Source organism: Rhinoderma darwinii, chromosome 5, assembly GCF_050947455.1.
Source record: "Rhinoderma darwinii isolate aRhiDar2 chromosome 5, aRhiDar2.hap1, whole genome shotgun sequence".
Taxonomy (NCBI): Eukaryota; Metazoa; Chordata; class Amphibia; order Anura; family Rhinodermatidae; genus Rhinoderma; species Rhinoderma darwinii.
In genome coordinates, this window is record NC_134691.1 from 252,753,617 (window position 1) to 252,778,132 (window position 24,516).

The 24,516-nt window shown below is 41.3% G+C and overlaps 1 protein-coding gene across 4 annotated transcripts in view; it reads right to left on the bottom strand.

Annotated features, from left to right (window-relative positions):
• Positions 1–24,516, bottom strand: part of GLI3 (GLI family zinc finger 3) — a 220,718-nt gene that overhangs the window by 71,267 nt on the left and 124,935 nt on the right. For all 4 annotated transcript variants that reach the window (XM_075827044.1, XM_075827041.1, XM_075827040.1 and 1 more), the window contains one exon: positions 20,558–20,663. In XM_075827044.1, the coding sequence (XP_075683159.1) occupies positions 20,558–20,663 (106 nt within the window). The remainder of the gene's footprint in view (positions 1–20,557; positions 20,664–24,516) is intronic.

Here is a 24,516-nt window from a genome sequence, read left to right on the forward strand (position 1 = left end):
AGAAGAGGTGAGGGAGCGGATCAGAGAGGGATAATTGGCAGAATATAGCTGAGCATATGAGGGGGTCAAGTGAATACCCAGATAATTTAATGAGTGTCTGGCCCATTGAAAAGGAAAATGGCTACGTATGGAGTGCAGGACTTGTTGGGAGAGATTAATATTTAATGCGATTGATTTTGTGGGGTTAATTGCTAGCCCAGAAATTGAGGCAAAAACGGATAAAGTTTTCATTAGGTTGGGAAGGGAAACAGTAGGTTGGGAAAGCATTAGTAGCATGTCATCAGCAAAAAGGGACATTTTATGTTGCATGCCCGCCACTTCCAACCCTTTGATGTTCTGATTTTGGCGTATCATCATAGCCAAGGGCTCAAGAGCCAAAATAAATAGAATGGGAGATAGCGGACATCCTTGTCTAGTGCCCCGTTCAATAGGAAAAGGAGCAGACTGATAACCAGCATAGCAAACTTTGGCTGTAGGGTTGGAATAGAGGGCATGCACCCAGGACATAAAGTGGCGCTGAAAGCCCCACTTCCCCAAGGCAAAATCCATGTACGACCAGGATATTGTGTCGAAGGCTTTTTGAATATCGAGCGAGAGAAGCATTGAGGCCACATTTCTCCTACGAGCTACATGAATCAGAGATATAACTCTCTTGGTGCAATCACTTGTCTGTCTGCCTGGGACAAAGCCAGCCTGGTCCCCATGGATAATAACGTCAAGGAAGCAGTTAATCCTAGTCGCCATAATCTTGGCCAGGATTTTAATATCTGTGTTCAAGAGTGATATTGGTCTGTAGTTGGTAATTTGGAGAGAGTCCTTTTGTGGTTTAGGGATCATAGCGATATGAGCATGAAGGGTTGATGTGAGAGGGGTTGTACCAGTTCTGAGGGCATTAAAGAGTTGAGTTAAATACGGGACCAGTAGTGGGGAGAGTTTTTTATAGTATAAAGGAGAAAAACCGTCAGGACCAGGTGATTTGGAGGGTTTCAACTCCTTGATAGCTGCCTGAACTTCTGCTTCGGATATCTCAGCCTCCAAGGCTTCAAGGTTGGAAGGAGTGATATCCGGAAAAGTCAGGTCTGAAAATAAGCCTTCAGCCCTCAAGGAGTCAAATAATGGGGGGGAGGAGTATAAGTTGGAGAGGAAATTTTGAAATAGGGAAGTGATTTTATTGGGGTCCGCTATAACATTACCTGTGGAAGTTCGTAATCTAATAGGCTCCCTTGGCGACACAGGGACCCTCAATTGACGGGCCAGGAGTTTACCCGGTTTATTACTTTGCGAGTAATATCGCTGTTTGGACCATCTGAGTTTGCGTTCTACCTGCTCCGTCAATAGAAGGTCCAGTTCCAACCTAGTTGCATCTACCGAGGTTTTATTAGCGATCGAGGGGTTCTGTTTCCAAGTATGTTCCTTTTGTTCTAACACGCGGTATAACTCCGCGATTTTTCGTTCTCTATTTTTCTTTTTAAATGAGCCTAGTCGAATGAGAGCTCCCCGCAATGTGGCTTTATGCGCCTCCCACAATATAATCGGGGAGGACGTGGAACCCACATTCAGGTCAAAATAGTCCTTTACCGCCGCTTCCACTTGCGCGAAAGTATCTTTAGAGGACAAAAGGGAGTCATTCAGACGCCAGTTAAAGGAGAGCCCCCGTGGGACTAGGGAAGAAAAGGAAACTTCCACTGGGTTATGATCAGACCAAGGTGTGCTTAATATCTTAGCTGAGGAGCATAGTGGTAGAGATCTTTGAGATGTAAATATGTGGTCAATACGGCTAAACGAGGAATGAGGGCAGGAATAGAAAGTAAAGTCTTTTGTGGTGGGGTGGAGTTCACGCCAGAGATCTTGAAGGTCATGTAGGTGCAACATATCCCTGAACTCAGAGGAAGATGTGTGGGATGTGGATGGATTGGGGGTCGGGGATTTATCCACTGAAGGATTGATTACCAGATTCGAGTCACCCATAACCACCAGAAGACCCCGTCGGTTAGCGTCGACCAGCTTAAATAGGTGGGAAAAAAACCCTGTTTGAAAGTCGTTAGGACCATAATAACCTACTAGGGTCACTTCTACATCAAATAGTGTGCCAACTAAAATCACATAGCGTCCAGTGGGATCAATAATTTCTGTGTTGCAAATAAAAGGGAGATTCTTTCTGAAGGCAATAACTACTCCTCGCCGTTTTTCGTGAGCGTATGCGCCATAAAAAACGGGGAAGTGCGCACTTAGATATTGTGGTTTAGACGCGGCAGAAAATCTAGTTTCCTGGAGGCAAACTATATCGGCATGGCTAGCTTTGTAGAAATGAAAAGCCTTCGAGCGTTTATGTGGGGAGTTGAAACCCTGGACATTGTGAGAGATTATTTTCAAAGCAGGAGGGGCCATGAGAGTGGTTTAATGATCCGACGAAGAGTTCTGACCGACAGGGGGAGAAGGAGAGAGGGGAAGGTAAGAAAGGGGAGGGAGACAGACTAAATAAAAAGGGATATAGAAAAAACTATGCACATAGACATCGAGAAGTGGAAAATGCCCAAAACACGGCATAGAGAAGTGGATAGCAGTACGGGTAATACTACTTGTAGAACCAGGGGGTCGCCAGCACCTGGGCACAAAGGTGTGGTAACAACATTTTGTTGGGGTGAACTCAAAAATGTAGCAGAGGTAAAGTAAGGGGAATAAAACGTAAGTATATTGACAGCAAATGTAAAGCAGAGTTAACCGATCCCACACAAAATGGAACGGCGGCAGGCTTGGTGTGCTCCATTACTTGTATACAGAAACAAAGACAGTGTTGTGAAGCGGCATATTAAAGCACAGTGTATGAAACAACATCTCGAGCCGGGAAACAGCATGCCCGACACCCGCCACCCCCAATGAGAGGCAGGGGGCACCCGGCAGGCCGGTCCACGGCCCGAGAGAAGTATGCCGCAACACCCGGCTGCAATACAGAATAGGAGGCAGTTGAAATGTATGTCCAGCAGGCCATGCATGCAGTGCCGCCATGAGGTGAGGCAAAGCATGCATAGCAGGCCAGACCAAAAATCCATAAATGTGTAAGTGGAAAATGAGTGCGGGCAATGCCAGAAATACTTTGTATGTAGTGAGCAGCATAGAAATCAATCACAACAAGACAAAACGTCTAATGAGTTTAACTGCCCGTTGCAGAGATCCGTCTCCATCATAGACAGACCACTGCAAGTGAGGCAGAGTAACAATCCAAGGTTATTGGAAACAAAAAGGTGGACGGTCAGACCACTACACAGGAGGATTCCAAGCAAAAAGTACTCATCCATCAGGCGGGGTCGTCACGGACATTGGGTATGGCACCAGATCTCCCAGGTGGTCTGCGTGGAGGAACTTTCTCCCAGATGGGGCGAAGAGGAGGTCTGTCGCGGCGCGCCTGAGACAGTTGACTCGGTCTGTCAGCCTCCACAGGTAAAAGTTGCAGGGTGACCAAAAGTTGCTTGAGGTCGTCGGCTGAGTTGGCGGAGTAGAACTTATTATCCACAGAAAATTGGAGTTTGAAAGGGTATCCCCAGCGGTATCTAATCTGACGATGTTGTAAGACGGCCAGCAGGGGTTTCATGTTCCGCCGCTTTTGGATGGTGATCGGGGAAAGATCGGCGAAGATTTGGTATTCGTGACCCTGGAACAGTAGGGATGAAGCAGCTCTGGCTTTTTGAGACAGGGTTTCTTTAGTAGCATAATAGGTAAGTTTCACCACTATATCCCGTGGCCTACCATCTTGACGTTTGGGACCGAGCGATCTGTGGACCCGATCCATCTCCAATCTGTCTATAGGGAGGCCTGGCGCCAATTCCTGGAACAGGGCAGTAACCGAGGAGTTAAGATCTTCGTAGGTTTCAGGTAAACCTCTAATTCGAAGGTTTCCCCGCCGCGCACGGTTTTCAAAATCCTCTAGTCGGAGCATAGTGGAATCCAAATCTGCCCTCAGGGAATCGAATTCAGCATCGTGCGCATTTAAGACTTCTATGGTGTCATCCATTTTAGTCTCCAGGACATTTGTCCGGGCTCCCAGCTCCCGTATCTCCCGAGTAAGATCCCTGGACAGCTTAGAAGCTGTAAGTTGTAGTTCCTGCTGTAGAAGCTGCTTAAATTTTAGAAGCAGGGAGGCATCTCTGGTAGTGAATTGTGGATCGGGTTGCTGGGACCCGTCCTCCTGCGAGTCTGCAATGAGCTCGGGTGAGGCCCGTATCTCGTCCTCGGAGCCTGCCGACATGGCGGGAGAAGTTGCGCTCTCAGGCGTGGGGGCAGGGACGGAGGACTCCGGCGGTTTTAAGTCCTTTCGCCCCACTAAATTCTTCCGGACCATGAACAAACTGAGCAGGGGGTCGTCTGGGGGAGAAAGTGGGGTGTGATAGCGAGATAGTTCACCTCAAAAGTTAGCGTCTGATAGCTGTTGTGCCCAGGAGTCGCGGAGCTACCTCAGCATGCGGCCATCTTGGTTAGCAGCTCGCGAGCGCCCCCCAGATCTCCAGATTTTAACTGTATTGGTAATTATGTAAATTTCCCCCCGAAGAAAAACATCTACCATCATAGCTTCTTACGTCACAATAGACGACATCTGATTTATTTTGAGCTAGTCCTAACCAGTATATGTAAAGTGTTACCTATCCGATATTAGTTTTCTAAATTATATCCTTTATATAGAATTCCATAATCAAATGGATTAGGTGACACAGTGGGCCCTGTCTACTTTACTTTACCTCTTACACCCACCAACCTATTATTTTTAATAGTGCAGCCCAAGTGTGTCACATCACAATACACATGCTGCTTGGCGGAGACATTAGAGACAGCAGTAAGCATTCTGCACTAGTTTAGCTGGGGTCAGGTAGTGCACATTGGATTCTGCTTAGTGCACGCAGTGACAGCTTGGCAAGTAGAGTGGAGACCACCTGGGTCCCATTTAGTTCAGTGGACACTGGCCTTTGCCCAGGTTTTCTGGGTGATGATGATGCCTACCCTGCTCTCTTAAACTATCAGATATATTGATCATTGGATCAGAATCCAGAACGATTGTGCCCCAGATGGAGGTCAGTTGTCGATGTTTTAGTTATTATAAAATGAATTTAATGACATACTTCAAAAACATAGTTACTCTACACATTACAGGAATTATAAAATGAATAGAATATTTTCAATGAGCTAATTAAGTGACAAAGAAATAGTAAGCTATTAGTAGAATGCACTTTGGTGTCACTAGCTCCATTAGTAACAGACACTGCAATGGTCTGAAGAATCTGGGCTATTCGAAAAGAGGGCATGTCGTGTGAGAACACACAGCTCAGGAAGCAATTAATTTGTCAAACAGCCTTTGGGAATCTCACACCTGCAGTCTTCTTAGAAATCCATACTACTGTAAACGTAACCGCGCTTTCTGCGCGATAATAACCAAATGGAGCAACGTACCATTACAGCAGTGTACAACACAAGGGATTTTTATCTATGCTGATAAACTTCTGGGACTAACCAGATATATACAAAATAAACATCAGCAGTAGCATAATTGACAGTGTTACTGTCTCAAATCCAATAGAAAACATTATACAGTCAAAGTTCAGACTGTACATGATGTAGAAGGCACCGCCAGTCATCACAGGACATTAGCAAACAGCCTCTAATGAATTTGGTGGACACAGGTTATTGAAGGGGGCACTCTGTTTAATCTGTAAAGTTTATCTATTTTATCTATAAAAACATTATTCATTAATTCTGGATACAATATTGATTATTATTGATAGGGATTATCTGCCATTTTATTCATGCATGTTATCATTTTAAACAACCAGTTCAGAAATAAAAATGATTAAATTCACACAGATACCTTTAAGGGGTATCGTGACAGCAACCCTTTTCCATATATCCTATTAGGGCAAATGAACGTCATAAAGGGGTTTCCTTCGCATGGGATCCCCTTTATAAGTAAGAGCAGAGAGTCTGTCCATGTACTACATAATTGATAATTCATTTGAATGGCCAATGTTATATGATATTTCACCCACTGCAGAGAAAATGCATTTCCAGGCCCAGATTTCCTTGCTGATTCCTAGGGGTTGTAAAAGCTGGACCTTGGCGATCAGCTGATCGCAGGCTGGCTTCAATTCACATGAGTTGTCCGGGTGAGATATCCGCTTTAACTTTGCCAGTGGGAAATTGGAACAAAAAAAAAAAAAAAGACCTTAAAGGTTACCTAAACATTCAACAAACTTCTGACATGTCATAGTGACATGTCAGAAGTTTTGATTGGTGGGGGTCCGAGCACTGAGACCCCCAACAATTGCTAAAACGAAGCGGCAGAAAGCTCATGTGTGCGCTCAGCCACTTCGTTTCTGTTCGGCTTTTTCCGGAAGGCCGATGTAGCGGAGTACATAGACTTTTTACATAGACTTTCTATTCTGCCCGTACTCCGATACTTTGATTTCCGGAAAAAGCCGAACAGAAACGAAGCGGCTGCGTGCTCACACGAGCACTTCTGCTGCTTCGTTTTAGCGATTGGTGGAGGTCTCAGTGCTCGGACTATGACATGTCAGAAGTTTGTTGAAAATTTAGTTACCCTTTAGCTGTATCCTTATAAAATAGTATAAACAGCAGACAAAAAACTTTACATATGCTGCTAAGAAGCCAGTTACAGTATCTTAAGGGTTAGTCTCTTTTGTTAAGCAATTATGATCTGCAAAAGTTCCCGAGGATATTCGCTGAATGCTTTTATTATTAAACATGTGCACGTTCCTTTGAGGTTCATTTCATATGGCTCTAAATACTGCATGGAAATTTCCAAACAGCCGCTAAGGGTCTGTAATCAGTTAGATGAAGGATAGGGTCTCCCTGGGACCAAAGCCCGGTTGTCACTGATTAGAACAAACAGAGCTACATATCAAGGCAAAACGCTTTAAACTGAGCCTCAAAGTTATAATACTGAAGGACCTTTTCACAAGTCACTTTACTGCTATTAGACGATTCCACATTTACATCGCTTTCCCCATCCAGGTCTCAGCTTCTTTATCTGTATTCTTTCAAATCCTGAAATTGCTTGGATAAGAGTGAGGTATTTTTTTTCTTTTGCATTTCTAAGAGCAGTCTGAACTTTCAGTGGAATTGAAGAGGCTTTGTGTCAAGTACAGCTAAATCCAGCCTTTCCGTATCAAACCACTGCGAGAAAATTACTGTGAGGATGATAAGGCTGTGAGATATAATAAAAAGTGACTCTACTCAATTTACACTGCAATATTGGTATGACTGAATATTTCTCATTCAGGTTACTGATAAAATCGCTAAACTGTATTGCAGATAAATAGAGGAGGCTTCTGTCAGGAATAAACACCATTAATCATGAAGTCTCAGCTACAGAGTGGATGTGCTTAGTACCGCTGTACAACGCCAGGAAAACATTGCATGTAACCTGCACTTTTTTTTCTCTCTTCTCCATGTCTTTGCTTAACCTCATAACCTCTGATTATTATTATTCTCCATTGAAAAAGAATTAGACAGTTGCAGTGCAGTCCGATAACCTCCTAATGGCTTATCGAGAGTGGTCCACAGCATCTATAAATGGTATGTAGAGTAATCCTGGTAAAAAGGAAGAAGTTGGCCAAGTAAGACTATCTTTAGATGGGTGTATTTGTATTACCAATTAGCTAGTCTCAAACACATTTTGGCTTACAAAAGAATGAATAGCTCTGAGTAATTTAACAGGCCCTAGGAGAAAATTATTTTTATTTATAACCTTAACACAACTATAATAGCCTTACTTTTTGGAGATTTCCTAAATAAACCTGAATTTATAAAGATAAATGTAAATAATTTCTAGTCCATAAACACTCTACTGAAGGCATATCAGTATTATAATTAAATCACAATGTCCTGCACTCCGAAATCTGAAAAAAACAAAATATTGTAATTAAAAAAAATAATTGAATATCTGTGACACCTATTAACTGTAGAATTATAAACTCTCTTAGTGAAAGGGGCATTTTAGGCCTACTTGAGGCAGCTACTCTACAGTTAGTGGCAAGACTAAGACTATGTAAATGTTCAGAATACTTTTACGAGTTTAAATTTAATATATGCTTTAAACTTGCTTCTAATTCTCTGAAATCATTTTCATATACCCAATGTCACTTATTTCTACCCAATGGGAAGGTAGAGAAAGGGATGAATTGTTTACTAACAATGCGAAAGTCATTTAAGTGGTCTACAGGCTATCAAAAAGCAGTAATACAGTACAAGCTATACACTAGGAGTACTTCAAAAACAGTTTACTGGTCCAGGGCAGCTGTAAGTGGGGACTAATAAAAAGATTCAGATATCAATCCTTCTAAAAGAACTAAGGGGCTGGCGCCCAAAGGAATGTCATTCAAGCAGAAAACGAGTTGGCAAGGAGGGGTATGCTAGAAGAGACCGACCAGGGATCCCTATGGGAAGAAAGAAAAAATAAACATTTCTACAAAGGAAACAAAGACCTAGCTAACAATAGCTTTCCAAACACTTGAGTACACTGGAACTTTACTGTGAGCACAGATCACAAAAGCTTAAACAAAAGGACACCCTTCACAGAAATAAATTTTCTGCAGCACAGCCCTGTCCTCTGTCTCTTACACTTCTCAGTATTTTGACTACAACTGGTGACACCATAAGTACAAGTTTTGGCACTGCTTCATCAACATTTCTAGACTGGTTCATATGATGTATACTGTGCATATGCCTAATATACACTATTATTGCTATTCTTGTAATTGGACTGCGATTTATTATAAAAATAGTCCAAAAATTTACTCCTGCCACTAACCTAATGCTTCTAATACTTTCATGTGCTGTTTGAATCCTTTAAAATACATCTGTTACACAGAAAGATGAAAAATACTGAAGACTTTACGTGCCATTACACCACTCCAGGGGCCAACTTGACTTTTTTTGTGGCCAGAAATAACATTCATATACATCAATAAAGAATAACCCAAAAAGTTATATACCAGGGACTATTTTAATATAAATTAACCTGATATGATATAATATAGGCAATACCTGAACTCTACTAATATAATAAAATAGAAGTTTCATGTATAATGTCCAGTGACGGAGTGCATCTAGTTACATAAGGTTATTAAAGTACAGTATGAATACATTATGAAGTAAAGTACAGTATAAATCCTACCGTATGAAGTACGGTATGAAAGTAGTATAAAGTGCAGTATGAAAACAGTAAAAAGTATAGTATGATGTAAAGTACAGTATGAAAACAATTTTAAGCAAATTACAGTATGAATATTGTATGATGTGAAGTATAGACAAGAGACAGAGGAGAAACAGTGATCCAGCGCAAGGTAATTTAAAATTTTTATTTCAAAACTTCTTTAAAAATGTATATATCAGATGCAAGGGTGGTTGGCTATGTAGTATGAAGTACAGAATGAAAGCAAGAAAGAGTACATTATAAAGTAAAGTACAGTGTGAATATAGTATGAAGTACAATATGAATACAGTATGATTACTGTAACGCATTACTAGTCAGTCTTCCCCTGACTAAACTCTCCCCACTCCAATCTATCCTTAATTCAGCAGCCAGGCTCATCTTTCTGACCAACCGATACACCAACGCCTCTACCCTGTGCCATTCACTGCACTGGTTGACCATCCCCTTCAGAATAAAATTCAAACTTATTACTCTCACCCACAAAGCTCTCCACAGTGCTGCACCTCCTTACATCTCCTCCCTCATCTCTGTCTACCACCCTACCCGTGGTCTATGTTCTGCTAACGACCTTAGATTAAAATCCTCCATAATCCGAATCTCCCACTCCCGTCTCCAAGATTTTTCTCGTGCTGCACCAGTCCTCTGGAATGCGCTACCCCAGACAATCAGATTAATTCCCAATATCCACAGTTTTAAACGTGCCCTGAAAACACATCTTTTCAGACAGGCCTATAACATTCCCTAATCTGACTACTTTTCATGGCCCCCCTTTTAGATTAGTCATCAGAATAAGATTGCCTCACTCTCCTTCTCTTCATGTCCGTCATACACGGATACTGGCTGGTGACCGGCTCATGCAGCTTTATGTTACCACCGCTTGTGTATAAAAAATGGCTGGACCATTGTACAGAACAAATACTGTTACACTTTGTGTCTCCCTTATCTCCTCATAGATTGTAAGCTCTTGCGAGCAGGGTCCTCACTCCTCTGGTTTGAATTGTAAATTAACGGTCACTATGTAATGTCTCATATTGTCTGTTTATGTTCCCTCTAAATTGTAAAGTGCTGCGTAATATGTTGGCGCTATATAAATAAAGATTTTTATTATTATTATTAAGTGCTGTACAGCATATTAGGAATCGCTATGAAGTATAGCATGAGGTAACGTACAGAATATAGTATGAAGTGCAGTACAGTATAAATGCTTTTTATTTGGAGGCCGGCTAATTGTAGAGTATGACTCTGCATTCACTGTGCTGTACTGGTCATGAGAGGCATCTTTGTGTCGAGGAAAACTTAGTTACAGTTCAGTGCATCATGGGCCATAGCAACAGGTTTGACAGCCGTCTATAGAAGCAGCCTGCTTCAGGTTCACTGCTTGTGAATACATGGGTTCATTTTTAATACTGCTGACTGCGGCACAAAGAACACAAACGTTTTTTTTCAAAGGCATTCGCAGCAAACCCCCCAATGTACAGTATATTAGGAGTTTACATTCTTTAATTCTCATGATTAATTAGATATCTCAGTACCATTTCAGCAGTTTTTTAAATATGAATTATCTTTCTTAAAATGTACAACATGGCATGTGGATTTATCAGATTCAAATTTCAGATAATCTTCGACATCTGCTTTCTGGGACTCCACAATCAAAGATTGCAAATGCTGATATTTATTTTAACCATACTCTGGGGGTTGTATGGTTAAAAATATATATATTTTCAAATAGCCTTTTAGGGAATTCTGAGTTATTAAAGAAAAAAAAACCTTGTTTAGGACCATCATCTATTAGCCAAATTGTAGATCACACAGATAGGCCACAGATTTAAATGAGGACTGTGTAATGCTTTATTTCCCCTGTGGTGGTGCTGCAGTAGAATTCGACACCTACTGATGTTTTCCCCCAAAGATTACACCTCATTGCTGACGGTCTCATTAACAGATGGCCCTATGATCAGCTTGGCTAAAAAGGAACCAAAAAGGCATTGTCCAAAGCAGACAACCCCTTTAAGAAGCACACTAAATTTTATTTCAGCACCATATTCAGCAAGTATAAAGTAGCTGCAAAAGGCATAGAATGTGCTATACTAAATCATCAAAAGGTGATGCAATACAACCGAGATTCGCCAAGTATAGAGCCTGATAAGTTTTTGGGGGAATCTGAGCAGTCTTTGTCATTGGCTTTCCAAAGCAAATTGTGCTACTAAAATCATATATTTTTCCTTTTATGTTCTGTCACATTTACATTTGTATGCATTACAGCTTATTATCATCTATATAATTGAAATTATCTGACTATTCAACAGCTATGGCTGGAAAACAAAGGCAGGTTAATTTGTGGTTTCCCTGCATATTCAGAAGCAAATGAGTTGTCATCCAGTTAATATGGAGCATATTTCATGTTATGAGATTTTAATTTAATCTACTCTTTTGTGATGAAGTCTTAATACGTGCTTGCTAGCCTAGGAACAGCAGTAGGAGCACAGCTACATCATGTAGAGAGAATTTAATAATGAAAGAACAAATGAGAAATTGCCGTTCTTCCCAATACTCAAACTCTATTCGGTTTTGAAAGTTCTGTGCCAAAATTATAACCCATAGATTAAAAACTGTTTACAATCTGAGATCTTATTAAGAAAAGCTATAACGTGAATATTTTAATGATAGTTGTGTTCCCTAAAGTCCATTGAAAACCAAGTACTGTAAACAGGGCTTTTTACCAATAATTTAAAAGAACATGCTAACAAATTCACAGTTTTTATCTTCTTCATAGCCTATAGTTGATAAATAGCATCTCTTACTTTTTAATCTAAACAGTATTACAGTAAAGAAAGTCAACAAGCCTATACAATGATACTAAAGCAGTAAATACAAACTAGTTGAAAGGTCCAAGACTGGTTCTCCATTCTACGATTTTTTGGGGATCTGGAATCTATTTATAGTGGTTGTCTCAATAAGACAACTCTTTTGAATATGTTCTAGTTGGACAAATGCAAGGCATAGAGGAGGGAGGATCCGCTGTCAAGACCCCCCTCTATTACCCGGGGGGAGAAGCTGCTAAAAAAGAGCAACACTCATGGTGGCGGAAACCACCTTGCCACCTATTGCTTAGTCAGCCCTTTATTTGAACGGCCAGCGAGTAATACTTTTACTGCAATACTGCCATATCTTTTTTTCTGCCAATATCAACTAAACTCTGGGCTGGCTTCATTGTATGAATTCTCATGAATACCTTTACCACATGCCACCACCACATTTTGTGCAGAGCTTGTATATGTTCATATCAGTCTCTGTCCTTGGTGGGGCTTTCAATTAGATTTGTCTAGAATTTATCAAAATCATATATCAATGATCAAATATTAATTAAATTTTTCTATCAATAAGTTTTCTCTATATAAACCTATAATCTGCATCAACTTTCTCACAAATATCAAATAACTTCTCTAAAATAAACGATGTTTCACTCTGACTCAGTAATCCAGTTTTTATACAGTAAACATGGAGTGTGTGTGTATATATATATATATATATATATATATATATATATAAAAAATAATAATAAAAAAAAAATAATATATATATATATATATATATATAAAAAAAAAATATATATATATATATATATATATACACAGGGTGGGCCATTTATATGGATACACCTAAATAAAATGGGAATGGTTGGTGATATTAACTTCCTGTTTGTGGCACATTAGTATATGGGAGGGGGGAAACTTTTCAAGCTGGGTGTTGACCATGGCGGCCATTTTGAAGTCAGCCATTTTGTATCCAACTTTAGTTTTTTCAATGGGAAGAGGGTCATGTGACACATCAAACTTATCGAGAATTTCACAAGAAAAACAATGGTGTGCTTGGTTTTAACGTTACTTTATTCTTTCATGAGTTATTTACAAGCTTCTCTTTGTTTACAGCCATTGACATGTCGCAGAGGTTAACACGTGAGGAGCGGATAGAAATTGTGTTGATGTCTGGTAAACGCAGTACCCGGGTCATTGCAGCAGATTTCAATGCAAGACACCCTACGAGACCACTCATCTCCCATGCTACAGTTTGCAACCTGCTTGCCAAGTTTCGTGAAACTGGTTCAGTGTTGGATTTGCCCAAATGTGGACGCATGAAAACTGTCACTAATGAAGAAACATCAGTGGCTGTCCTAGCTTCATTCAGCAAGAGCCCACAGCGTAGCACTCGCCGCATGTCACTGGAGAGTGGCATCAGTCGAACATCCCTCCGGGGGATATTAGCTACTCACAAATGGCACCCTTACAAACTCCAGCTGCTGCAGCATCTCAACGAGGATGACCCAGATCGGCACACTGAATTTGCAGAATGGGCAAAACAAAAATTGGAACAGGACCCTCAGTTTACACAGAACATTTTGTTCAGTGATGAGGCAAACTTTTATGTGAATAGTGAAGTTAACAAACAAAACCACCACTATTGGTCTGACACTAACCCACATTGGATAGATACCTCCAAGACTGTTGGAACACAAAAATTGATGGTATGGTGTGGTATATGGGGTACAAAGATAGTGGGGCCATTCTTCATCAATGGAAACCTCAAGGCCACGGGAAATCTGAAATTGCTACATGATGATGTGTTTCCCTCTTTATGCACTGAAGCTGGCACGTTCCCTGAGTTTTTCCAGCAAGATGGTCCACCACCACATTATGGGTGTCAGGTCCGAGCATTCCTAGATGAACAGTTTCCTGGAAAGTGGATTGGTCGTCGTGGGCCAGTTGAATGGCCCCCTTGGTCTCCCGATCTGACCCCCTTAGACTTTTATCTTTGGGGTCATCTGAAGGAAATTGTCTATGCTGTGAAGATACGAGATGTGCAGCAACTGAAACTACGGATACTGGAAGCCTGTGCTAGCATTTCTTCTGGGGTGTTGCTATCAGTGTGTGAAGAGTGGGAGAAGAGGGTTGCATTGACAATCCTACACAATGGGCAGCACTTTGAACACATTTTATAAGTGGTCAGAAACGTGTAAATAACTCATGAAAGAATAAAGTAACGTTAAAACCAAGCACACCATTGTTTTTCTTGTGAAATTCTCGATAAGTTTGATGTGTCACATGACCCTCTTCCCATTGAAAAAACTAAAGTTGGATACAAAATAGCCAACTTCAAAATGCCCGCCATGGTCAACACCCAGCTTGAAAAGTTTCCCCCCTCCCATATACTAATGTGCCACAAACAGGAAGTTAATATCACCAACCATTCCCATTTTATTTAGGTGTATCCATATAAATGGCCCACCCTGTATATATACACACACACACACACACACACACACACACACACACAAATAATAAAAGAAAAAAGGAAATTATGACACAGATCTATTACTTTCCTTCTGGCAAATGTACTCGGCTATTATAGCCCAGTAATGGCTAGACTAGAGCAAACATCATTAGATGTGTACTTCAGCAGTAGTTAGGAGTGTTAATATCAATTAATTCTACTCACAGAGGAGGACTTGTTTAAAAAGAACCTCATTCATCTTCTTCTCAGACATAATTACAGAGTGAGTAAAGACTACAAAGATGGAATACAACTACAACAAATCCCCGGAGCCTGGTAGCGGAATGTAAGTAAAAAATAACTGCAGTTGTCTAACTATTGGGAGACATTACTGTTAATGTCAATGGATTGCTACTCTACTAGCTCCTTACAATATAATCCTGGCTTCTAGGGTTATTGGATAACTGCAGCATACTACCTTTTCATTATGATTAAAATATGTTCAAGAATAATCCATAAATAGGTTGTCCTAACTTTACAAACCCTATCTATATGCCCTATTAGGACACATGAAGATCATAGGGGTGGTCCATAGCTCTGGATCCCCCTCTCTATTATGAAGGCAGAGAGCTGCTGTAAGGAGTGGCTCCTGCTCTGGCTGATATGGTGCAACCATGTATAAGGCCCCATGCACACGACCGTAAAAAACCTCTGCAAAAACGGACCCATTCACTTTCATTGAACGCGGACACCTTTCCGTAGCACTACGGAAGGGTGTCCGTGCCGTGGAAATGTTATGGAACATGTCCGTTCTTTTGCATTTTGCGGGCCGTGCTCCTATACTTTGTATGGGAGCACGGGCCGAAAATGCGTCTGTCAGTCGGCGGCCGGCCGTGCCCGCAATCGCGGGTCATGATTGCGGCTACGGTCGTGTGCATGGGGCCTAACATAATTGCTCACCTTCCCAGCTGTAAGCAGTTGATCACTGTGATGGCTTACTTCTGAGAAGGGGTTGTTCAGTTAGGACCACCTTTTTAATTAATCCAACGAAGAATATTGTGTTACTTAAATAGAGTATCAAATTTAAAACATGTTGTGTATTTAAACTCATTAAACAAAATATGCATCCCTAGATATACAACTTATAAACCTATTAGAGAGACAACTAATAGTTACATAGTTAATAAGGTTGAAAAAAGACACAGGTCCATCAAGTCCAAACTATTATCCTACCATGTTAATCCAGAGAAAGGCAAAACCCCCATGAGGTTGAAAAATTCCTTCCTGACTCCAAATCTGGCATTCAGAATAGAGCCCTGGATCAACATCCAAACTCCAGAATCTAGTACCTATAACCTGTAATATTATATTTTTCAAGAAAGGCATCAAGGCCCTTTTTGAACTTGTTCAAAGAATCAACCATCACAACATCCTGTGGCAGAGAGTTCCATAATCTCACTGCTCCCACAATAAAGAATCCCCATCTGTGATGATGGTGAAACTTTTCATCCTCTAGACGTAGAGGATGCCCCCTTTTCCTTGTTATAGGCCAAGTTGTAAAAAGACCATTAGAAAAATCTCTGTACTGTCCAATTATTTATTTGTACATTGTAATTAGATCGCCCCTAAGCCGTCTTTTTTTCTAAACTGAAGTTTGATAACCTTTCTTGGTACCGCAATCCACCCATTCCTTTAATTACCTTGGTCGCCCTTCTTTGTACACGTTCTAGTAAAGCCATGTCTTTCATATACACAGATGCCCATAATTGTACACAATATTTCATGTGTACATTTCTGACTAGTGATTTGTATAGAGGCAAAACTATATTTTTGCCATAAGAATCTATGCATTTTTTGATGCATTCCAGGATTTTATTTGACTTAAAAGCAGCTGCCTGGTACTGGTTGCTAAAGGTAAATTTACTGTCCACCAATATCCCCAAATCTTCTCCAGTTTTAATCAGTGTTTTATCCTTTAATTAATGCATAATTGGAAAATGTGTTTTCTCGGCCCAAGTGCATAACCTTAATTTGCCATTACTCTGTCCAAGCCTCCGGCTTCCCCAAATCCCTCTGTAGTATTACATTATCCTCCTCTGTGCTGATTACTTTACAGAGCTTAGTATTATCTGCAGATACTAAAATGATACTCTGTAAACCCTTTACAAGTTCATGAATAATGTTTCTGCGCTCTACCCTATACTGTGTCCACCTCATGAAATATTCTTAAGTGGAGACGAATGCGCCATTCCTCTGCTCTCTGCTCAGCCGAGGCAATGCGGAGTGATCTCTGCTCTGGTGAGGATGTAGGAGGGTCAAAACACTGTTATTTGTATGCCCCCTTTATGTGTTCTGTCCCTGTAGAAGAAATACCCCTTCTCTGTGACTGTCATGTTTTGTCTCCCTGAGCCCTCCAGTTTTTATCTGCATAATTGTTTCCCCTTCACAGGGTCAGCAGGAGTGAAGAAGCAGAGCACTCAGAGCTGCCTAAAGACGTCCTGGCTCTGAGTGCAGTGGCAGGACCATCTCCTGCTCAGGGGCGGTTTCCTTGGAAACCTGATGCTGAGTGGGCCTGCCAGCTATTTTACTGGCGTTCCAGACGCTGAGCAGGTCTGCCGCTGTGCAAGAAAATGGCACGCAGACCCGCTCAATATTTGGTTTCCAAGGAAGCTAGTGCTGGGCCCGCCACTGCACTAAGAGCCAGGACGTGTCCAAGAAGCACTGAGTGGCCTGCTTCCCCACTCCTGCTGACCCTGAGTGGGGGAAACAATTATGCAGACACAAACTGGAGGGGACAGGGAGACAAAACAGGCCAGTCACACAGGTATTTATTCTACAAGGATAGGACACCTAAGGGGGCATACAAATATAGGGTACACACTGGAGGGTGTTTTGACCTTCCTACAAGAAAGCAATTCACTGAGTTTGCAGTGTCTTCTCTGCTTGTCAGAAAAGATGCAGAGGAAACACAATGGAATTCTCCTCCTTTGACAGGCAGAGAAGACGCTGCAGAAGTGCAGCGGAATGGAAGTCACAATAAGTCACTAAGGGATCAGGAGGACTACTTTATGTGCACCCCAAAAACACACAAATAGGGAATTTAGATTGTGAGCCACGATGGGAACAGTAAGTGAGGACCTATGTACAGCGCTGCAGAATATGTTGGCGAAATATAAGTAATATTAATAAATAAATAAGCTTGGGGAGGGATCCTATGCAGGACTAAAGAGTAGAGAGAGAGTCCCCTGATACGATACTGCTGCCCGCCCGCAATCCAGCAGGGAGCATATAAACTGATAGGCTCATAAGGTATGAAAAAAGAATGAAATAAAATCTTAAAAGCATTATACTTCTTCACTATGTATATGCCTGTACTTTAATTGGTGAAGATCGCCTATCACACAAGATTATGTCGTGTCAAGGAGACCACATTGGTGTACACCACCAAGTTAAGCTGAAATAGATCAGGAAGTGGGAAAGGGGGAAAGAATGTGGTCTGTAGGTAAATTAATATTTAACTTTTATTAATTTGCATTAAAAGGAATTAATATAATTAAAAGTCCAGTGGTGCAAACTGGTATGTGTGAGTGACCCCCAAGCTCACATACCCTTGGCCATAGATTGTGTAGTGAAGTATTGTTATGGATGATTGTACTGTCAATATGCTCAAGAGACAAAACATAGATTTCTAAGCTGTCGAGATGCCACAAAATACGTTGCAGGTCAATTTAAATAAAGCTAGTAGGCTGCAACATGTAGCAATCTGTCAGTCTTAGGACAGTAAGAATATGCTGTAAAGCTCAGACTAAGATTGTCTCAACTGCGCTGTTAATTGTAACAGGCAGCACAGCTGAAACAAATGAGGTTTGCCTTGCTATATGGTAAATATTGACCGCACTGGTGAGCAAAGACAAGTCCTGCAAAACGCACTACCATGCGTTGTTGTTGCGATACAGTGTGAACACTTAGTCAACCGCACCCTCACGCACCCTAACGCACCAGAGGAGTGTTAAGATTGTGCTAAGCACCCAACGCGCGTTTCGCCAGCATTCTGGCTTCTTCTAGGGGTGACCCCTAGAAGAAGCCAGAATGCTGGGTGTGACACCTAGTAGAAGCCAGAATGCTGGCGAAACGCGCGTCGGGTGCTTAGCACAATCTTAACACTCCTCTGGTGCATCACTTGGCCCTAGCTGTCCAAGCTCAAGTGAACTCATTTTAAATGTAATACGATCCTCCAATGTGCGGTTGACATTTGCCAGTTGCCTGCTGGTTGCTGCACGATCGTGGCTGCAGCGTGCCCCGCTGTATCCTACAGAACAGCTGGGTGTGCTTTCCCTATCTGGTCACCGCGCTCCACCTTGACTATTGGTGACTCACATTCACCTACGGGAATAGACAGCAGTCCCGCCGCACAGGACCATTTGTCCTGCGGGGTGGCGTTGAGGTCTCAGTCCTGAGTCCTTGCCGCGCCGCTTAGAAACCCAGTGCACACACTGGGTCAGACTCTGCTGGGGGCAGAGGCAATTTGCAGGCCGATATCATGATACCGCTTCTCGGCTGAGCGCGGTCACTACATTTAGGCTATGTTCACACGGAGTATTTTGGGGGAGGAATATCTGCCTCAAAATTCCGTTTGGAACTTTGAGGCAGATATTCCTCTCCCTGCACGCCGATTTTCGCGGCGATTATGGCGCCGTTTTTCGCCCACGGCCATTGAGCGCCGCGGGCATAAAACAGCGAGAAATACCCTTTCTCCTGCCTCCCATTGAAGTCAATGGGAGGTCAGAGGCGGAAGCGCCCGAAGATAGGGCATGTCGCTTCTTTTTCCCGCGAGGCAGTTTTACTGCTCGCGGGAAAAAGATGCCGACGCCTCCCATTGAAATCAATGGGAGGCGTTCTCGGGCCGTTTTTGCCGAGTTTTGCGACGCGGTTTCCACGTCAAAAAACTTGGCAAAATACCCCGTGTGAACATAGCCTTATTCACGATCGCTCTGACAGCAGAGTCAATCTTGAGGATGGCTCCTTCACACCGCCTCTTGGCTGACAGCTGAGAGCGGTTGCAGTACTCACCACGGCCGCTCCCCACGCTGCTGCTCTGGTTCGCACGGACACCAGCGTGAGGGTGCGGTTGACTAACTGTTCACACTGTATCGCAACATCAACGCATGGTAGTGCGTTTTGCAGGGCTTGTCTTTGCTCACCGCACTGTCAATATTTACCATATAGCAAGGAAAACCTCATTTGTTTCAGCTGTGCTGCCTGTTACAATTAACAGCGCAGTTGAGACAATCTTAGTCTGAGCTTTACAGCATATTCTTACTGTCCTAAGACTGACAGATTGCTACATGTTGCAGCCTACTAGCTTTATTTAAATTGACCTGCAACGTATTTTGTGGCATCTCGACAGCTTAGAAATCTATGTTTTGTCACTTGAGCATATTGACAGTACAATCATCCATAACAATACTTCACTACACAATCTATGGCCAAGGGTATGTGAGCTTGGGGGTCACTCACACATACCAGTTTGCACCACTGGACTTTTAATTATATTAATTCCTTTTAATGCAAATCAATAAAAGTTAAATATTAATTTACCTACAGACCACATTCTTTCCCTCTTTCCCACTTCCTGATCTATTTATGCCTGTACTTTGCAGGTCAAGTGGTTTTGTGGGATAACCCCTTTAAAAATTTAGACTTCTTTGCATTTAAATTTATTTCAGGACTGAAGACATAAAGGAGAAGCAGCATAGGAGATGTGGTAATACATAAGGCGTTCTAAGCTAAGATTGAGCCTAAAAAGTAGTACACCTAACTAAGTCGAATATATAAAGGCTTGATACATGAATATGATAGCAAGTCATATTGCTATTAAAAGAGACAAGAGCATTTCAGGAGTATAAGGACCTGTCAACTGCATGTAAATGAGAATTGTTTAAAGTTGTCTTTAAAATGTTAAAACTATGCAACTACATATGTTTGTACATATATCACGTACTAGGTCGGAACAGGAACATTCACAGTCTGTTGGTGAGTCCATGCAAATATTTATTTTGTGAATATACTTACACATGTAGTGGAGGAATAGGAGAAGGTTCATAGTGATAACGCCCTTCATGATGTCTTGCATCAATTGGCACAGGAGGGTGAAAAGCAGGAAACAGATGAGGTGGATCTATAAAGAGAAAAAAAACTAAATGTCAGCCATATCAAAATATGATTAACACTAATAACAGAAAGACAAATAGCATTATAGACCTTGGTTGTTGGCAAATATTCACATGTGCATTTTATACAGAATAACAGATACTAATATTCCTGATATCACTTTAATAACCAAATAAACCTAAAAAAGTATTTAACTTGTAGGATTGCTTCATTTTGCTAGCTTTTAGAATGAAACTATGTTCATTATAATCACAAGTGCCCCTATTAACACTCCAATATGCACCAAGGACATTTATTCTACTACAATCAATAAGGAATATATGTAAATTTACTACAATGATGGGATATCAAGATGTTCAAAATTGCAGAAAATAATAGTACCAGAGGAGTAAAAGCTATTCTACAATGCTACTGATCAATCGTCCATGGGATCATTTATACGAATGATCCCGCCAGCAACAAGAAGACAAGACTAGACAGGCCGATCAGGTAGTCAGTTTTAAAAAAAAAACTGACTCCCTGGGGCTTTTGCAAAGTGGCAAATGATTGGCCAATCATGCCATACACATGTAGTTTCGGCCGATTACAAACAATATTTTCCAACATGGCTGATCACATTTTTTATAAACAGAAGTCTGCTGTTGGCCATCACGAGCAATCATTCAAGTACATTTTTCAAACAATGGTTGGCCGAAATGGCCAAAATCAGCCATTTTTCTATCAACTTATCTCATGTGTATGGCCAGCCTTAGGACCAACAATGTAAAGTTGGTTAAAGGAGTTGTCAGATGTGCTGATAAATTGATCACAGAGCATCCCCAAGTTAGTAGCTACAATCTCCATGGTAAGCAAGTGTTCAATACCCCTACAGCACCACCAGAGGTGAAATAGAGCATTACACAGTTTCCATTGAATTTAATGGACATCTGATGTAATGCACAAATCTGTCAGATCCTTCAAAGCAAAATGCACTATATATAACTGCTAATGCGGTCCTGAATGTAATACCTCTCTCTATTAACTCAGAATTTCCTTATAGGGTATTTAAAAATGTGTTTTCTAAACCACACAAAGACTGTGACTGTGTAATATAAATCAGTGTCACATTTACAACAGCCAAGTATTGTAAAATGCTGAGAGCAGCATTTTCCTAGACAATGGAGATCAGCCAATGTCATATTACCACTGTCACTCTGAAGGACAATACTAACACTTGTACTAGTACTGTCCAAAGTGGCATTAGTCGTACAACATGGGTAAATATACACATCTATCGCCTGACATTTATTTTCTGTTACTTAAACAATATTGTGTATTTGACCAAAAATTATCCCAATTTATAAGGAATGGACAGAATTATGTCTACAAAAGTTCAGCTGTATATGGTATATATAGTAACAGTTTTGTAAGTCTTTGTAGAAACAGCAAATCATTCATAAGCAGCTATCTCTAAAGGCCTAATACACTGCTGCATAAAACATTGGGCATCTGATACAATTATCATGGTTTATTATTTACACATGAATAGAACAGCTGGTGCTCGTCATATCTCAACTACATGTGAAAAATGTTAGTGTATGTGATCAATCTCCTGATGTTACCCCTTGACAGAATATCACACGACAGCCTCTCTAAAGTCAAGCTAAAACTGCTGAAGCAGAGTGAAGTGCCTGCGGACCTGGCTACCTCCAATTTATCATACAATTTCCTGACTGATGTTCCAAAAAACAGCTGCTAAGCACTGCATAATGTTCTGTAAGGCAAGCAAACTAACAGCAAGCCACTTTTAATCCAACGCACTGAATTTCCCACATGCCAGTTTTTATAATATTCTCAAAAGTCACGTAGTACACATGCTAAATGAGAAACATTTAAGAAATAATTGTAATAAAAATCATTATCTACTAGTAATAAAATGATTGCTTTTTGGATACAATTGTATCAACATATGTGTGTAAATAATTAAAACACATTTTTTATTTTACCTTTTCAAGATGTTAATCAATGAGAAAATACTAACTTACTCTGTAGAATAGCCCAAAATATATGTACTACCTGAATAAAATACCAGGCATACAGCTGAGCAGTCTTTAAAGAGTTAAAAGTATATCTGCCATTTTCCTAATATACTTGATAAGACTATGATATTTTGTTACTGTATTATAAGCTCCCACACAGATACAATATAAAAATCTGTATAGGGTTTCTATTAAAGACAAGAGGTTTATATACAGATGTATTTAGATTAGCCCCCTAGTGGTGAAAACAGGCAGATGTGGTTTTTACCACTATGTTTGCAAGGTGTGCTGTAGTTAAAGGGATCGTCTCATCAAGATAACATTTTAGGCCTCATGCACACGAACATATTTTTTTCCTCCCGTAAATACTGGCCTAAATACGGGTCCTTTGTCACACGTATTCGACCCGTATTCCACCTGTATTTACAGACCCGTGCCCGTAAATACGGGTCCGGTGTCACCAGTATTCCACCCGTATTTACGGACCCGTTTTCCCTTCACTAATCGGCAGCCCCTTCTCTCTATCAGGATAGAGAGTAGGGGCAGCCATCTCGGGCAGAGTTTCCACAGCGTTTGAAAGTAAAAAAAAGTTCATACGTACCTCGGCTGTTGTCTTGGTGACACGTCCCTCTTTTGACATCCAGCCCAACCTCCCCGGATGACGCGGCAGTCCATGTGACCGCTGCAGCCTGTGATTGGCTGCAGCAGTCACATGGGATGAAACGTCATCCCGGGAGGCCGGACTGGAGAAAGAAGAAGAAGAAGAGTCCTGGGTAAGTTAACTTTTAATACTATTAACTCCAGCGGTAGTCACTGTCCCGGGTGCTGAAAGAGTTACTGCCAATCAGTTAACTCTTTCAGCACCCTGGACAGTGACTATCCCCTGACGTCGCCTAGCAACGCTCCCATAATTACGGGTGCACACACGTAGACACCCATAATTACGGGAGCCCCATAGACTTCTATGGGCCTGCCCGTGCCGTTATTACAGCCTGAAATAGGACATGTTCTATATTTTTCAAAGGCACGGGCACCTTCCCGTAAGCATACGGGAAGGTACCCGTGGCCAATAGAAGTCTATGGGCCCGTAATTACAGGACGTAATGACGGGCGTTTTTACGTTCGTGTGCATGAGGCCTTACCAAAAAACTGCTCTCTCCGTGATTAACCGATCACCATATATCCAGCTACTAGAACTGTCAGCAATCGGCTGTAATCACTGAGGGTAGTAACTTAACGCCCATTCAAGTGAATGTGCGACCATGTAATACTAGGTAGGATTAAAATTGCTAGTGCAGGAGCCGCTCTAATTCAGAGGCTTCCAACTCTACCTTTATAGAGGGAGTAGCTAGCAGGGGGACCCCCTCTCTACGATGTCCATGTGACATAATAGGGTATATAGATATGTGATATCTTTAATAGGACAACCCATTTAAGAAGTGAGGAATCATAATCTTATCAAGTATGTAAGGGAAAACTCTCTAAATAATGGACACTGATGGTTTAGAAGAACGAAAATAGTAGATATTCTTAAAAGGGTTTTATAGCTTATAATGATTATCTCTGAGTAGATCTCTTTGTTAACAATATATATGGATAATAATACTTTGTCTATTTGAGTATATGATTTAACATTACAAAGTCAGTACAATACACGTCTTCTGCTAACCTCTTTCAAAAGGCAATTTAAAGAAAGACTTAAGGCCCTTTTATAAGGGACAATTATCGGGCAAACAAGCGTTTATATGAACGCTCATTCCCGATCTTTGTCCTGTGTAAACAGGGCAATGATCAGCAATCCCGATGCATTTGTCTCGTTGATCGGCATTCGTTTACACGGTC